We start from the raw sequence: 17,611 nt of genomic DNA, 5'->3' as shown, positions 1-17,611 counted from the left end.
TATCATTTTGGAATCCCCAGAATTGTGCATGAGCAATAATCTTATGATCTTTGTAGGTAATAATTATATAAAATCACTATCATAATGTTGATAATGCAATCAAGGCATGACTTGTGGACAAATTTTAATATACAAATACTTAGGTATTTTAGATATATCTTGGAGTGAAAACCTTATTTGTCTTTTACAAAAAGATAATTCAAAATATTGATATTTGCACAAATTCTTTTCAAAGAATCGTAAGCCCATTGCAGGCCTCATACATCTGTCTTAAACATATCTCTGGTATAAAAAAGTATGATATTAAAAATGGATACTTTTGGACCCATTGGAATTTTCTATACTCATTCATACTGGAGTGGTGGGTGGCAGAAATAATGATGATTTTTATTTTAAAACTCCACCTCTTCCTTCCTCAACTCTTGTCAATGTTTGTATTTCCCCTTAGAGTTTCATAAGCAAAAAGTAGAGAGCATGGAAAGAAATAGTAAATCCAGGTGACAAACACCCAGCAAACATCTTTATCTTAGAATTCAGAAGTGGGATAATTGTCACAGGAATGTAAATTCGTGAGTTTCTCAGAATTAAAAATGAAATCATGGTTTTCTTATCAGTCATAAATCTAATTGGACTGATTGTCTTGACAATGGGGCCTGGCTTTGCAAATTAGGTAATTGGTAGACACTTTCTAGAAATTTAATCAGCTAAATGTACAAGTCATAGTTTTGATAATAAGATAAAAGGCATTTTATGAGGTTTATATTGACAGAATTGTATTTAAATTAATCATATGTTAATTTCCCCAAATTTCTTGAGTACATCAGGTGTCTTTAAGTAAGACAGTGACAATTAGTAACCATTTTTAAGTGTTGGCAAGCCTTTTTGTATTCTTTCTAGAAACAGAGACAGAGAACGATTCTAATGACTGAGTTCCAAATCCTTTTGCAATTGACTTAGTTTCCGGTGCTTTGCTTTCAACAGAATTAAGGTCGTATTTGATTTATCAGCTGATAGATAATTAAAATTCTTTTTTAATGATGATTAACTTACTAAATGATAATGTTATAATAGAACTTCTCACATTTATATCTCTCTCTTTATGTGAACAAGATTTCTTGGTGCTTACATCTATAGACTAGGAAATAGAATAGGAATATTCTAGAACAGAAATGGAGTAGAATAGAAAACATAGCTGGAGGATAGTTGAAATTTGTCTCAATCTAACAATACATAATATTCATCCAAAGACACACAATCTGATTGAGGGAAACAGATGGGTGGAGTACACAATTAATTTCATTAAGAAATGATTTTCAAACAAAACTTTTTCTTGTGTTTAAAATTATTGGTATTGTAACAGATGAAATAGTTTTGATAAATAATATTTTGATAATACTTGTAATATAACTCAATCCAGAAAAATGTATTATACTCAAAACTTTATAGATTGCCTACCATCATCCATTTAACTCTTTTATAATTTCAATTATCTTTAGTTTCAGAAATATATGATAAGGTGACCATTAAAATATACCGAAGCATAGAACACCCAGATAAAATTACCTGGGGAATTAGAATGGAACTACCAGAAACAGGAATGATATAAAATTTCCGGCTTGTATAAAAAGAGTTAAATGGATGATGGTAGGCAATAAATGACTGCAGTATTTTTTTTAATTGAAGTAGAATTGATTCATAATGTTGTATTAGTTTCAGGTATACAGCAAAGTGATTCAGTTATACATATATTTTTTCATATTCTTTTCCATTGTGGTTTATGACAGGATACTGAATATAGTTCCCTGTGCTATACAGTAGACCTTGTTGTCCATCTACTTTATATACAGTAGTTTGTATCTGATAATCCCAAACTCCTAATTTATCCCTCTTCCATGCCTGTTCCCCTTTGGTAACCATAAATTTGTTTTCTATATGACCGCAATATTTACATTTCATTGGATATATTTAAAAAGTAATATTACAGTTAATTTTTTAAATGTTGGTATTCATAATACTTTTTTTGTTATCTTATTTATGACAAAAGTCAAGTATTTGTGAGAGGTTAAATGCTTAATAAAATTTTTTTCAGGGATACAAGAAAAAAGGTTGGATGCCACAAGAATATAAAAGCCTTAGCTGAGAATGCTCTATAATCAATATTTAAAATGTTATCAACTAAAATTTTCAATTAAAAATTGCAATGGTAAAGTTTTGATAAGACTTCAGATTTATTCTTGTATTCCAGAAGTTCAAACTATGATGGTGATTTTGCTTGGATTTTTATACTTAGTCATTAGGCATTTGGCCAAAATATAGGTTTGGTGCATATCTAAAAAGTATAATTATGCCTGGGAAAAGTAATATAGTGACTCCTTAAAAGTCAGTTATTATTTGTTGTAAATTAACTTATTCCACAGTGAGCTGGTGGAGAATGAAGGTATTTCTTTATGGCAGTGTAGGAATGGAGGGTGGAGGTGGGGAGAGCTGGGCCGAGCTGTGGAAGTGGAGAGAGCATAAAGTTTCTTATGAGAGAAGAAACCAAAATGAAGCAGAAGAGTTTTCAGCAAGCATTTGCCAACCACCCAGGGCTCACTCTTTCCGATCATATCCAAAAACATACGTCAAGAACTCATCCACAGAAGTGCTTGTTTCTCATCATTCTGTATTTTACAGTTTAAACCACTTGTCAACTCAAAACAGACATACTTCAATTTCGTGGAGACCTAGTTGTATTAATATAAGAAGGTAGATCTTTCTTATTTTCGGAATTCCATAAAAATAAATTCTAATATCCCAATCTCTTTAGGAAAGCAAATAGGATGATGAATCACTATTAATGAAATATGTTTATATTGCTCAAGGTGAAATTAAATAAGAATGTTCATCAAATAAAGGTCATTTCCTTAGAGAATAAAATAAATTAATTGGCTTTGTATTCTAGATGTTAAATAAACTAAAAAAGTATGAATATACATTACATGGGTTATTATATCCAAATGAACTATCATTTTCTTTACAAAAAAACAAATACAAGGAGAGCTGTAAAAAGTGAAAGCTAAACTTTTAAACAATTGTCTTCATACTTATTTTGTTTAAAATCCTGTGATAAACTTAATTTCCTTGTTTCATTAAAGAACTGTATTTGATGGAGTTTGGGAGAATACATGATGCTCCCTGGACTAACAAGAAGAGATTTGGAATATGTATTTACATTAATAGCTCTTTAAAAAAAACGAAAAAGAAGGTCAAGAATGTTGATCGATTTCATCAAATCAGGTGATTTATTTTGGTTTTTTCTTAAAGATACTTAAAGTGCTGATTAATAATCAGAGTTAATGTAGCCTCAAAATACTATTTTCCAAGCACTTTGAGAAAGTGGATGAAAGCGATCTGCAATTGATTTTTTTATACTGGGAGTTAATATGTTACAAAAATAAATGGTTAGCAGTTTACTTTTACTGCCCATCAGGTAAAACAAAAACCAGTGATTCTGGAACAAGAACAGAGTTCAAGGCATCAAGGACTCAGACACCCATTCTTTCCTACTCCTCTCTGCACCATGAGGGGACGTCAGCTGCTTAATCCAGTCTTCATTCTCCTTTTCTTGCTCCTTCCCAGAAGAGATGCTTCAGCTACCTCAAAACCGTAAGCACCATTTCCAGAAAATTCTGTGGTCCCCCTGTTCCCCATTGTGTTATCTGCTTCTTGATGTCTGTGTTTTTCTTTCTTTCCCGAATCCCTATGAAATTATCTGTTGCTGACAGGGCTTGGGAGGGTCGGTAAGTTGTTGTTGCTCGTGTGGTAAGAGGCATACCCCAACACAGGGCAGTACTACTTGTGACATCTTCGCCAAACAAGATTATAGAATTCTACAACTTTCATCAAATAAGAATATAGAATTCCTAACGAAAAAGAAAAGGATAAATTCTTTACTGGCTCATGAAAAAGCCTGCAGTGGACCTAGCACTGTAAAGTGACTCAGTGTCTGTCTGCTCCTAAGCCCAGGGATTGCCAAGATGGAGGCGTGACCTACAGACAAGCCAGGAGTTGTGTGTCCGGTCACTCAACCCTTCAGCAAACCTTTAGGGGTTGGCATTAGCTCTTGAGAATACACAGGTTAACAAAATGTGGACCCTGCCCTCAGGACCTCGCAGTGTAACAAAGAGAGAGACAGGGTGCACAGAGAATGAAATAAAGGGCAGAACGAGAACCACTGTGAAAACACTCACAATGAAAACCTAACTCCTCGTGGGAATTGGTACAAGGGACGGGGCATCACCAAAGTCTACCTAAGAAAGCTGGTTTTGAAACTAGTCTTCTAAATAGAGGTTTTCCAGATGGACCAGGACACCTCAGCAAGAGAGAGAAGCATGGGTAGCCGGAGCACTGCGAAGTGCAGCATGTTTGGTGACTGCAATCGATGGGTGAATAGCAACAGGAGAATGGTATCTTCTTCTCAGTGCACCTGGTAACATGATGACTAGCCTAGTGTGACTTCCATCTCCAGAGATGGAAGAAAGAAAAACTCTAAGGCTGCATTTGAAACAACAGTGAAAAGCAATTCAGCGCCTCTCCCTGCATTAAGTGTTGCTTCTTTAGTGCTTCCTGGGAACAAAGAGGTTCATGACACCATCAACATGACACCCAAGACCACAAACAGATCGGTTTTCTTAGCGGTTTCAATGGTGACTAATTGACTGATCATGTTTTTTGTTACCAAAAAAAAAATTTTTTTGAGGGGGTTTATTGGCATCTTACTGACAAATAAAATTGTAGGATATTTAAAGTGTACAACACATATGTATTGTGAAAGGATTCTCACCATCTATGTGTAATCTATCACATAGAATAATCTAATAATTAATCTAACACATCTATTCCTCAAATATTTTGGGGGGTGGTGAGAACATTTAAGTTCTGCTCTCAGCAAATTCCAATTATATAATGCAGTGTTATTTACTATAGTCATCATGCTATACATAAGCCTCAGACCTTATTCACCTTATAAATGAAAGTTTGTGCCCTTTTACAACCTGTCTCTTTTTTTCCTCCACTCCCCAGGCCCTGGCGACCACTTTTCTGCTCTATGTTTCTGAGTTTGACATTTTTGTAAAGATTTCACATCTAAGTTAGTATCATGAAGTATTTGTCTGTCTCTGTCTGATTCACTTCACTTAGCACAATGCCCGCAAGGTCCACCAATGTGGTTACAAATGGCAGGACTTCCTTTTTTTTTTTTTTTTAAGGCTGCATAAGCGTTGTGTGTGTGTCTGTTACCACATTTTCTTCATTCATTTCAAATTGCTCACTTTGAGATTATTTCTGCCCAAAATATATAATAACTCAGAGTGCTTATCCATAGCTTTTGAATAGGTTTACTCATATTACGAGGGTGAATATTTCCACAACACAGGAGAAGCATACTGATGTTTAACTAGGTGGAGGGTTTCTGAGTTTCTAAGGCCCTCTGGATTGGCCTTTGAAGAATATATTCCTGGACACTCTTGCTGAAATCTGGCTCTGTCCTGCGACTGGTGACAATAGCAAAGATTATCTAGAAAACAACGAAGGCAGTGATGTCTTTTTAGCTCCCCCATGGTTGACCCTGAGCCCTCTTCTCCACAGGCAGTACCTGGTGGTGGTCCCATCACAGCTGTATGCTGGGGTTCCCGAGAAGGCCTGCGTCATGCTTAATCACCTGAATGAGACAGTGGCCCTGACGGTAACTCTGGAGTATGAAACACAGAGCATAGATCTCCTCACGGACCTGGAGGCGAAGAACTCCTTCTACTGCCGCTCCTTCACTGTCAGTACCGCTCCCTGGGAAAGGGGAGATCGTTAGAGAAAGAGCTTATAAGCGATGCCTTGCGTTCTGACCCCCAGTAACAAAGACGCAGAATGAAGGAAAAATGAGGTGTACAGAGGGAATTCAAGTCAGATCTAAACATCAAAGTCCTACTGAATATGCTTACATAATATTTACAAACAGAACAGAACTAGTGCAACATGCAAAAGATAATAGTTACAGGAAGGATTTCATTTGTTCTTAAAGTGAACTTCTAAGGTGAATAATCTGCATGCTGTTACAGGTACACACACTGAGACTGATCAAGTTCAGTGACTTACCTAAGATCTCGCAGATGACTGATGGTTAATGTGCTGTCCTTGTAACCTTTTACTAAAGTACTAAATGTTTGTTTAATCATATCGGCTTACTACCAGTGATAACATAGAATGCTCGTTTTGACCATTGGAAGACAATCATTATTTTAATACCACAATATTGCTGTGAAAACAATTGCCTTCACTGTCAGGACTGGTTGAAGGATTAGTTCGTTTTATTGCAGTGACATTTTCCGTTTAATTAAATCAACAAGTTGTTATTGTCATGTTATACAGCCATAAAAATTGATAAAGCACTGACATCCCCTTGGGCCCCAGCCCTTCCTAATTCCCATGGGACTAACCGGAGAAATGAGTAAATCAGAGGTGGAATCTGGGCAGATTCTTCAGCCCATTTCTGTTTTACAGATTCCAGAGCTGTCATCCTCCTCAGCGTTCATCATCGTGCAGGTGAAGGGGCCAACCCAGCAGTTTCTGAAGAGGAAGCTGATGCCCGTGACCAAAGCGGAAAGCCTCAGCTTTGTCCAGACAGACAAGCCCATCTACAAACCAGGACAAACAGGTATAAGGAACGAACTGAGCAGAGGCAACCTGAAGGGTTGGAGGTGTGGTTCTCTATCATTTTTTGGAAATAATGTCATGTTGTATCTGTCTCGCCACCCTGAATCCCCGTTGGAGGGCTTCATGGGGATAATCTCTATGTTTCAGTGAAATTCCGCATTGTCTCTATGGATGTCAGTTTTCACCCTTTGGATGAAATGGTGAGTCTCATAACAGTAAGGCTGGTGGAAACAGACAAAAATGTAAAACTTGTTCTTTAGAAGAACCTGAGACCAATACGAGATATTTAAATCTACCACAGAACGATCTCAGAAGCATACGACTGCTGGAGAATAAGGGAGGTCAGGTCATCAACTGCATTCTTAAATTAAATATTCATTTGAAATTCTCACTTTAAAGACCTAATTATTTTGATTGAACAAAAGAGAATCAGTGCATTTGATTTCTGTCTTAGAGAAATGGAGACTCCCTCAGAAATAAACATCATCTGCAAAATAAACTTATTATTGGACCATTTTACCTAAGTGTAGGTTTCCTCCATTTATGTTATTTCATAAAAGGTAAGTCATGGGAAAGGGCATAGTTCAGTGGTAGGATGCATGCTTAGCATGCTTGAGGTCTTGGGTTCCATCCCCAGTATCTCCATTAAAAATAACTAAATAAACCTAATTAGCCCTCCAAAAAAAAAATGTTTGCAATTTGGGGAAGGGTATAGCTGAGTGGTAGAGTGTGTGCTTAGCATGCGTGAGGTCCTGGGTTCAATCCCCAGTAGTTCCATTAAAATAAAGAAAGAAATAAACCTAATTACCTCCCCCACAAAAATAAAATTTTTAAAAAGCAAGTCAAAAATTACTAAGTAATAAGTAAATAAAAGGGAAGTCATGATTTCTTCAGAGCTGTATGTCCCAAACTAAACGTATAAAGTGCTGTGAATCAAACTGGAGTGCACTTCCTCACTTAAACAAGAAATGTAGAGACTCCTTTCCTCCACCCGGATACTGTATTAATGCTGATGTCATGGATTTATTTTTCTAAACTCTGTCTCACACTTACACTATTTCTTTCTTTTCAGTTCCCAGTGGTTTATATCGAGGTAAGTAATATATTATGTATCTCAACTGGAATTAGGACTCATTACGTTATGTTAAATTGCTTCTCTCCACCTCCTCCTTCCCCACTAGCCTGTCAAACCAAACAAACACTGTTTTCTTTGTCTCTCTTAAATCCTGTGGAGAGAGGATAAGACGTAAATGAAGGAACAAAATTCCCTGAGATGACGCAATTTAGTGACTCTTCCAGTATTTCTGACCAAGTGGGTATGCATAATTTCGAAAAGAGGTACTATCATCTTTAATGTCTCATAGCTAGGAAATATGTCCTTCTCTCAATCTAGAATTCCTATAAACCTTTGTTAATACCTCTGGTGCCAATTTGCCAACCATCTAAATATCCAACTCCCAATGCCACTCCCCCTGAAAAGGTGTCTCGCTCCTCAAAAGTATAGATTTCAATTGCTTCTATGAATTTATAATGTTTTTACTTATAGAATCCCAAGAGGAACCGAATTTTCCAATGGCACAGCATCAAACTGCAAGGAGGGCTCAACCAGCAATCTTTCCCACTCTCAGAGGAGCCCATACTGGGCCGCTACAAGGTCGTACTGCAGAAGGAGTCTGGGACAAAAGTAGAGCATGCCTTTGAGGTGAATGAATACGGTAAGAATTCTGCATGTGAGCAAGACATTTGTAACATTAGAGTGTGTAAGACTGGATAATTTTTACATGCCGGGGACAAGCAAACATCTTGCTAATAATAGCTGAAAATTAGCAAGCCTTTTTATTTACTTAAATATTTGCTAAGCACTTTTCACGCACCATCTCATTCGATCCCTGCAACAGCCCTCTGAGACAGATCACTATGTTACCTCCATTTTACTAATGAGCATATTAATACCCGAAAAGTCAGTCATTTACCAAAATCATAGGGTCAATAAGAAGCAAGAGAGATTTTAATAGTTCCATCTGACCCCATTCCAACATAAACTGCTAACCAACACATTGTGTTATCTACATACATCTCTTCATCTGTATGTTAGAAGGTATCTCCTGGGATTATGCCCTGGCTGTCTGAAACCTACACGTACACTACTCTAATGATGGTAATCAGACATTGAAACCATCTTGTTGGTTATCAGTTATGTGGATTTTCTGATGTAAATGAAATCTAGCGTGCTGTGCATGAGGAGACCCATCACAAAATCATAATTCCCAGAATGCACCAGAACTGTCGTGAGAATTGGAGAACAGGGACTTACTGTAGGAATGGCTAACATTATACAACCGTGGGAGAGGCTGGGAAAGGAAAGTCCAGCAGGAGGAGCTGGTGGATCAGAGGAAATTACTTACCCGTCCTCCTGAAGCTCTGGTGGGGATGGATAGATGAGAACTTGCAAGGACACCTCCAGCTGCCAGAGGGAACCACAAAGGGAGCCTGACAGAAGAATCGACAGAAGACTGTTACCTCCTTCAATCTACCACTTTGGTATTTCTATAACCAAGTGTCTAGTGGTGGGCACGAGGCCCCTGTTAGTCAGCAGGGCTAGAAGCTGGGAAGACGAGCTGGACACAGAGAGGCAAAGAATAAGGGTAAACTGGAACCTACTGGTCCCCGTGCACCTGCAACGGCATCTAACCACGGCGATCCTCAGGGTCTAATGGTGCTTTCCTTCTGCCTTTGAAACCTGCGGCAAATTCAGAGGAGACTGGGAAATACCAGCTTCACCAAGTCAGCATGGTGCCAGCTGCCCACGATTAAGAACAGCATCTCCTTTGCCAATAGTAGCCCTGCTGTTCCTTATTGTAATTGGAATCATTTCATCAAATCAGACCCTTTACAAGGTTCTGTAATAGAATCATTACTAATACTTGCAAGACCTGCCTGTTCTCACCTCTTTATTTTTTTTATTCACAACAGTTTTGCCCAAATTTGAGGTCCAAGTGAAAATGCCCAAGACTATTGGTTTTCTAGATGATGAATTTGCGGTATCTGTCTGCGGCCTGTGAGTTACATTTTTTTCCATCTCATTTTTATTTCCCTACTCTACTACCTATTCTACTACCAATAATAAAAGCATTAACTGAGCACTTCAGATGCATCAGGCAATGTTTTAAGTGCCTTGAACTTGTTAACACTTTTATCTTTACACTAACCCTGTGACATGGGGGTAATTATCCTCAATTTACAAATGAGGAAACTACATTATGGAAAGGATAAAATAACCTGTTCAAGTTCCTACAGCTAGTAAGTGGCAGACTGGAATTTAAATCCAACAGTCTGGCTCCAAACCTTGAACCCTTCACTGCTATTTTTTTATTGCCTCTCCAATATTTCCATTTCTTTTTTTATTATTCCCAATTTCTTCAACTATGGAAGGCTGGAAAGAAGCTAAGCAGATCTTTTATCTTAAATGTTGGATATATAATGTAGAATTAAAAATGCATGTCATTTACGTCTTCCCTGATTGCCGTTTTAGTGCAGGGGAACCCCCTCCACGTGCACCAAGCAGAGAGACTTCACTTCTGGCTTCTGAAAAACATGTTTTTATCTTTCACACTAGTTCTGATGTTTTAAGTTTTTCCATCAGAAGAAAAACCTTTTGATTCAGATTTAAAGATAAGATTCAACAAAGCGGCTGAAACTTACTAAGTAATTTATTACTTTATCAGCACTTATAGAAATGATCCGGGGTTGGGCGGGGGAACTACAGAAAGAGGAAGCTTGGGGCTGCTATGGCCAGACCTCACCTACATCACAGTCTGGGCAATAGGTTTCTATTGATTCTCCTTTGAATCTCAGTGAATATCTCAGGTAATTTCAATGTCCGTGGTCCATAAAGCACACTTTAACAAACAGCCTAAGTTTGGCTTTGCAGCATGTCTTAGTCCGTTCAGGCTGCTACAACAACACACCACGGACCAGGTAGCTTACCAACAACAGAAATTAACTGCTCACAGTTCTAGAGGCTGAGAAATCCAAGATCAAGTTGCCCAGCATGGTCATGTTCTGGTGAAGGTCCTCTTTTTGGTTCATAGCTGGTACCTTCTGCTTGGTCCTCACTTGGTGGAAGGGATGAGGGATCTCTCTGTGGCCCCTTTTACAAAGAGGAGTTTTATAGAGGCACTAACCCATTCAAGAGAACTTACCCTCATGATCTAAGCATCTCCCAAAGGCCCTACCCCTTCATACTATCATCTGGGATTTAGGATTTCAACATACGAATTTCGAGGGGACATAAACATTCAGACAATACCACATTGTATCTTCCCATCAGATTTGGCAGAAACAGATGGAGTCATTATGATGCTTTTCATATATAACATTTTTGTTCGATAGGTAGTGATTTCCTACTTAATTTCTCAAGTGTCCTCTTAACACATATACAAATTAGGGAGGATTTAGAAATACACTCTCTATGATCCCTAATTTTTTTCTTAAAACAACTTAGAAGGCGTTGGCAAAGCTGGAATCATAACCTAGATAACCCGACAGCAGAGAAAGAAGGAAATAAGGCTGTTGTATAGTAAAACTTCAACGGAGAGTGAGGAAAGACACGGGTAATTTCCCAAAAGATAGAAGAAAAACGACATGGGTAATTTCCCCCCGTGGAAGTGTTGCAAAAGATTCGGTAAGTATTTTCTCTTAGAGCTACAGATAATTAAGACACAGTTGCAGAGTAAGGGCCTCTAAAGCGCAAATGCTATGGAAGGAAACAGAATTGCTACAAATGAGTAAGAAGCGTGTATGAATGGATGAAACCATGTGAAGAAAATCTGAGGTATTTACGTTCAGTATCTTTTTGTATGACTGCTTTATTGTTATAGATATACATACGGAAAGCCTGTTCCTGGTCTGGTGACAATTAATGTATGCAGAAAATATTTACGATACAGTTCTGCCTGCTATGGAAAATATTCACAAAGCATCTGTGAAGAATTTAGTCAACAGGTATATGGAAACCACTCTCCCCAGGACATTAACACCAGATCTTGTTTACTTGTGGTTGATAACATAGCAGCGAATATAATACAATACAGTATGAGAGTAGTGTTTGAAATAGTCACCTAGGAAAAGCGTTGAGTAAGGGAAATATTGTAAGTTTGCCTGGCAATGTTAGGCGCCCACTTGGCAGTCAGGCTCATGGATTTACAGTCGTAGTTATTCGGCCAGGTTTGTAATTTCCTTCTGAGGGCAATCGGCGTGCCAGATATATGGGCATTAAAGGATGTGGAAGTCTCCAAAGTTGGCTTTTATCAAATGGAAAAACAGAAGAAGGTGGCAGATGTTAAGAATTTGGCTGGTAGGGGAATCAAATGACACACTCTGGAATCTAACCTGCATATGGGAGACTATGAAACCATCACGAGGTTGAGAAGAGGGGGACTGAGAGGGACAATAGACTGGAGACTCCGATTACATCAGAGAAGTGTAGTAACTAAGGGAGACAGCGGTAGAACATGATGTGTTTAAAGTGAAATGGATCAATTACTGAATTCAGAAGAAGAGTACACAGAAGTGCAGGGTGTGGCAGTGTGAGCGGGCACTGTATCACAAAGAAAAGTATCAAAGCTGCAGAGAGCAAATAAATAAAAGCCTAGGGTGGTGAATACGATGACCAATGTCAAGAGAAACATTGATAACCCGATAAACGTGAGAGAGGTCTAGCTGCCAACATCTTTACTACATCCGGGAGACCAGGATTCCTTTTTATTTTCAAATGTCATGACATCTATATATAAGGAAATTAAGAGTGATTAAATTTTACTATGCACTAAATATTTTCCTGTAACTAAGTACAAAAATGAAACAAATCTTTATTAAATTATGGACCCCAATATTTAGCTTGGAAATCTGATTGCTATAACGATTCATCTATTCGATGAATATGTATGTTTTTATTGATGTCTTCAATACCAAGAAAATAGTTAAGAAAATAAAATCCCTAGTAGATATTTAGGCTGAGGTCATTACAGAGGCTCCTTAGAACATGTTATGTCTGAGTTGAGTTTAGAGGAGCAGTAACCATTGGCCAAGATGAGACTGGAAGAAAGAAAGTTATCATTTGAGGAACAATGTATGCAAAGAGATAGAATTACAAGCTATCTTGGGACATTTGGAAACTGGAAGTTTAATGCAGCAGATATGAGATAGGTTTTCAGAAGAGAGGGGAGAGTTGGCAGTGAGTAACTCAGCTGATCCATGAAGAATTTTGTTTTCCATCTGGGGCCTTGGGAAAAGATAAGCACCCAAAAGATGGTCAGAACATCTGTAAAATTTCCTTCTGTGGCCAACACTAAATGTTCATGGGTTGATAACTGACCTTTTTGATCACAAATCAGAGGACCCAGGAATTCTCTTCCTTTCTCTTCAGGCAGACAGTGATGGCTGTTTCACCCAACTCGTAAAGACTAAAATGTTTCAGCTGAGACAAAGAGGGTATGACATGACAATACAAGTGGAAGCCAAGGTCAGAGAGGAGGGAACAGGTTTGTATTATTTTAAAATATTTATTAATTTATTAAACATTTGTCAAACTTCCTTTCCATGTAGAATGCTTTATAGTTGCCAGGGACTATGACAATGACAAGATCTCTGCCCTCAAGGAATGGCAAATCTAAATAGAAATTATGTGTGTGTGTGTGTGTGTGTGTGTATGTGTGTGTGTGTGTGTGTGTGTGTGTGTGTGTATTATGTATAACCATAACAAACTTTTCACAGGAAATGTAAAAAATAAGGGCCAAATGCGTATGAAGAGAGAGAGTTAATTCTAGCATAGACCCGAAGTTAGTTTTAAAAAGTATCATTTGAGCAGATTTGTATAGAATGAATAGTATTTTGCAAGATAATGATGGACTAGGAAAACATAATACGCCTAAAACAAAGGTGTTCAGTCCCAGAAAAATCTGAAAATGCAGGCTGGTGCTAAGGTGTTTAGAAAAGTAAATCATGTACTAAAGAGGTTAGACTTTGTTATGAAAAGCATTAGATATCTTCAGATATATTTGGGGAGAATGATCAAGATAAGCTGATGTTTCTAACATTTAATTCCAGCAGACATGAAAAAGGACAGGCTAGATGAAGAATGCGATCTATCAGAATATTATTCAAAGATGATCCCAAACATTACAATTTTGGGGCCTGAGAAACAGAAATGCCATTAACCAAGATAAGGGAAAGATGAGAAAGAACTATGGTGATAAGAGTGTGTCAAAGATAATGAATCATAATCTGGAATATCAAAATGGAAGTTGATTCATTCAGTGGACAATTTAAAAAGAAAACCAGAGCAAAATCAGGACCAGAAATGTAACTCTGAAAGCATCCCCAGGGTGTCCAGATCCTCCTAAGAGTAAATGCAAGTGTTCTGGAAGCAAGCTCGTTTAGCATTGCTAAACTGAGGTTGGAGGCGGACAAGGAGGGGCTCAAGGATGTGGTTAGGAGAGAGTATAAGATAAGTTAGCATAATAAAATTGGAAGTCATAGGGCTAGAAAATTAAAATTAAAATTAAAAAGCACAATTTCATAGATGCCACTGGAGGGAATTTTTGTATGAAGTTCTTCTGAGGGTTGGTTCTGATGAGGTCTGAGATGAGAATACTATATATGGGGGGAAATAAGGGGTCTTTTAGGTCTTTGATAGAGTGGTGCTTTGGAGAATGAAGACAAAATACAGATCACACTTCACTGAACAGAAAGACACTGGAGGTTGGCTTACTTTGGATAGGCCATGCAGTGATAAGAAGGGTTTTGCCAAGGAAGTAGTTTGTGATAGGAATTTAAGAATATTTGGGGGCCAATGTGGAGAATCATGTTGTAGGTAGAAAGCTGTAGGCGGGGAGGCCATGGATGCAAAAGAGATGGAAACAAAGATAGAACAAGATTACAGAGGAGAGAAGAAAAACTTACCAAGAACGTGGGTGGAACGAGCAGGATATTTGTGAAACTAGAGGAGCTGAGGAATTATGGAGACCGATCATTTTTTATATGAAGCAAAGCTAATGTCAAACTGTTTGCATTTTCTAAGCATGAGGAAATTCTGGAAAGAATAGTAGAAAGAAATTCTGGAATGGACAGTTAGAATGTTATAATGGAGTAAAGCTGGGATGGAGGCAGGAGGTGAGTTGAATATACAGAACAGTTCAACTTCATTGTTTTTCAGGGTTGGAATTAACTGGACTTGGATCAAGCGAAATCACAAATACTTTAAGCAAACTGGAATTTACAAAAGTGGATTCGCATTTCAGGCGTGGGCTCCCTTTCTTTGGGCAGGTAAAGGAACTTTTCAATAAAATCACGATTTGGAGGATGTGGCTTTTAAGAAAACAAGTTTTTCTGTCACAAAATCAAAATTTATTGTAAAAAATAAATATTTATTTAGACTAAGAAATTATAACAAATTGCAAATTTAAAAGGCAAATACCACCACAAAATCCAAAAAAAAAAGCATACTTTTATTAACTTCCTAACACACCTCTATAATGCATTTTTCCTATATAGTTGGCTGCATACTATTTGACTGCCTCTTATAAACAATGACTTTTTAATGTAATTTTCTATAGAAAGAATAAAAAGATACTTTCATCTAGATGACTGGTTTTTTATTAGTTAGTTTTTAAAAGGTTTTTTTTTTTCAGTTTCAAGGCTCAATATTGATAATAATATTGGTAAATTTTAAGACTGACTTCCAATTAGGACTATCAAAGAGATCTAAGACTTCTAGGCATTTTATATTTCCTTTTGTAGTAACTAATCTTTGAATTGACAGTTTATAGGCAATTTCCTCATTTGATTGCCATATTATGAATTTAATGTTTTCCAGTATTTTGTACCAAATTGGCAAGAAATTAATAATTGGGCAAGATCATTTCGGGTTTAGAGAAAAGCATGAGAAAACTGAAGGCCTGAGGGATGAATATGACTTTGTCCAGAAATTTAAAAAAGATGAGAGAATGGTCAAGGCTTTTCAAGATGAAAGAACTAAGGGCCTTTTAAGATATGTTCGAATTTTGGATTGAGAAGTTACTGAAGGTTTTATTGAGAGTGACACGATCAGTTTAGCTTAGGCTGTATAGAGAATGGCCTGAAGCAAGGATGGAGCAGCGAGAAGGTGGACTGCATGAGCTTAAATAGAAAGATACTGGAAACCAGATGGGGAAAAAATATTGTGGTTTTAAGTGGAATAGTAAGAGTAGATTTGGAGAGAAGTAAATAGGAATAAAAGATGTTTAGTGGGGAAAAGATAGCACTTGCCAATGGGTTAGATATAGGCAGTGAAAGAGAGAAAATGACCGAAAAATAAAGCCCTACATAATCCTGCATAAACTACTGAATGGATGGAAGCACTGTATACTGAGAAAAAGAACACCAGAGATGGAGAGAATTCGGGAAGGTAACATCATGAGTCCACTACTGGCAATTCTCAATGGAACACTAATTAAGTTATCCAAATAGAAATGTCAAAAAGAAAAATATTTCAGAGCCCAGAAAACAAATCTAATTTTCACAGTCGAAGCTCTTCATTGAGTGACAGTGGCCAAGCACACGAGAGTGGAAAAAATGTTATTGCCATATGACGCTTGAAACCAGCCATCTCTTTCGTCTTTCTAGGTTCTTCTAGTTGATGAGAAGGACCAGCCAATCCCCAATAAAACAGTAGTCGTCAGTGTGGCTATCATGTCGTACCAAGCCAGCTTTACTACTAATGAGCACGGTTTGGTGGACATTTCCATTGACACCACTAACTTCACGTCTTCTTTCATTACAGTTATGGTGAGTGGAAAGGGGCATCTGGGACTAAAAGGACAGAGATCACTGGGGCCGCATAATGTAAGGATATATGGGAAAACATGTGCACTCTGGGGATTAAAAAAAAAAGTGATAAAGGCCAAAATAGGAATTAAGCAGTGCAGAGACCTAAATAATAAGAAACAAAAAATTCTCCGCCAGAAAACTTCAGACTCTGTTTACAGCATGATCTAGTTTCAGGAGACATTTATTAGAACATCTTGATAATCCCTTGAAAGTTCAATAGTTTTACAATTTTATTACAAATCAGATTTTTCCTTGGAATACCACTATTTATGTTTTGCCTTAAGTATTCAAGTGTCCTTCTGCAATTTACATACATAAGGGTATTAAGAAAAAGTAACTGACCTTGATTGTGAGTGATAATATGTATTCAATCAGTATAGTGTAACCTTAAATAAACTTAAGGGAAAGTTGCTTATAGATGATGCTTTATTTGGGACAGCAGCTTATAATGAAACCAAGTAAGCCTTGTTAATATAAAATCTTCAGTAAATGACAGAGTGGCCAATATGAACATAATATATGTTAATAACCTACTCAAGATCTTATTCTATCCTTTAGGTCACCTACAAACAGAATAATTTCTGTTACGATAACTGGTGGCTTGAAGAATCACATTTACCAGCGCAGCACACTGCAAGGCATGTTTTCTCCCCGAGCAAGAGTTATGTTCACCTTGAACCTGTGGCTGGTACTCTGGCTTGTGGGCAAACCCAGGAGGTTCGAGCATACTACATCTTGAATGAACAGATTCTGAAGGATGAAAAAGAGTTAACCTTCTATTATTTGGTAAGAATAAAGGCCACTGTGGCTCTTCCTCATTGTGTAGACCTCAGAAAGATTGAGTTCTTATCTAAGTAATGTCCTTTATAGCAATATTTTTTGTTTGTTTTTATGATTGAAGGGAAGTTGCTTCCTAAAAAAATTACGAATGTTTTAATTTTTCATTTATGTTCTGGTCTTCACTGAAACATTTAAGTGTGTGTGTGTGTGTGTACGTTTTTCTGATTTCTAGTGGAAAATTATTGAATGAAAGAGGAAAGAGCTTAGGACAAATTTCTTG

General features: G+C 37.3%; 1 protein-coding gene and 1 long non-coding RNA gene across 2 annotated transcripts in view; one reads left to right on the top strand and one right to left on the bottom strand.

The window, feature by feature from the left end:
• Positions 1 to 3,489: 3,489 nt before the first annotated feature.
• Positions 3,490 to 17,611, top strand: part of LOC105098163 (pregnancy zone protein) — a 37,898-nt gene continuing 23,776 nt past the window's right edge. Inside the window, exons 1-12 of the mRNA XM_010990795.3 lie at positions 3,490 to 3,645; positions 5,626 to 5,806; positions 6,532 to 6,685; positions 6,832 to 6,884; positions 7,757 to 7,777; positions 8,231 to 8,399; positions 9,658 to 9,742; positions 11,565 to 11,688; positions 13,112 to 13,226; positions 14,900 to 15,009; positions 16,348 to 16,509; positions 17,110 to 17,337. Of these exons, the coding sequence (XP_010989097.1) occupies positions 3,560 to 3,645; positions 5,626 to 5,806; positions 6,532 to 6,685; positions 6,832 to 6,884; positions 7,757 to 7,777; positions 8,231 to 8,399; positions 9,658 to 9,742; positions 11,565 to 11,688; positions 13,112 to 13,226; positions 14,900 to 15,009; positions 16,348 to 16,509; positions 17,110 to 17,337 (1,488 nt within the window). The 5' untranslated portion in view covers positions 3,490 to 3,559. The remainder of the gene's footprint in view (positions 3,646 to 5,625; positions 5,807 to 6,531; positions 6,686 to 6,831; positions 6,885 to 7,756; positions 7,778 to 8,230; positions 8,400 to 9,657; positions 9,743 to 11,564; positions 11,689 to 13,111; positions 13,227 to 14,899; positions 15,010 to 16,347; positions 16,510 to 17,109; positions 17,338 to 17,611) is intronic.
• LOC135319306 (uncharacterized) overlaps positions 6,625 to 17,611 on the bottom strand; it is a 28,480-nt gene continuing 17,493 nt past the window's right edge. Inside the window, exons 3-4 of the long non-coding RNA XR_010377788.1 lie at positions 9,090 to 9,174; positions 6,625 to 6,665 (exon numbers count right to left, since the gene is read on the bottom strand). This is a non-coding gene — a long non-coding RNA (uncharacterized LOC135319306). The remainder of the gene's footprint in view (positions 6,666 to 9,089; positions 9,175 to 17,611) is intronic.

This window comes from Camelus dromedarius, chromosome 25 (assembly GCF_036321535.1).
Source record: "Camelus dromedarius isolate mCamDro1 chromosome 25, mCamDro1.pat, whole genome shotgun sequence".
Taxonomy (NCBI): domain Eukaryota; kingdom Metazoa; phylum Chordata; class Mammalia; order Artiodactyla; family Camelidae; genus Camelus; species Camelus dromedarius.
Note: the sequence above shows the minus strand (reverse complement) of the source record. Positions and strands in the feature narration are given on the sequence as shown.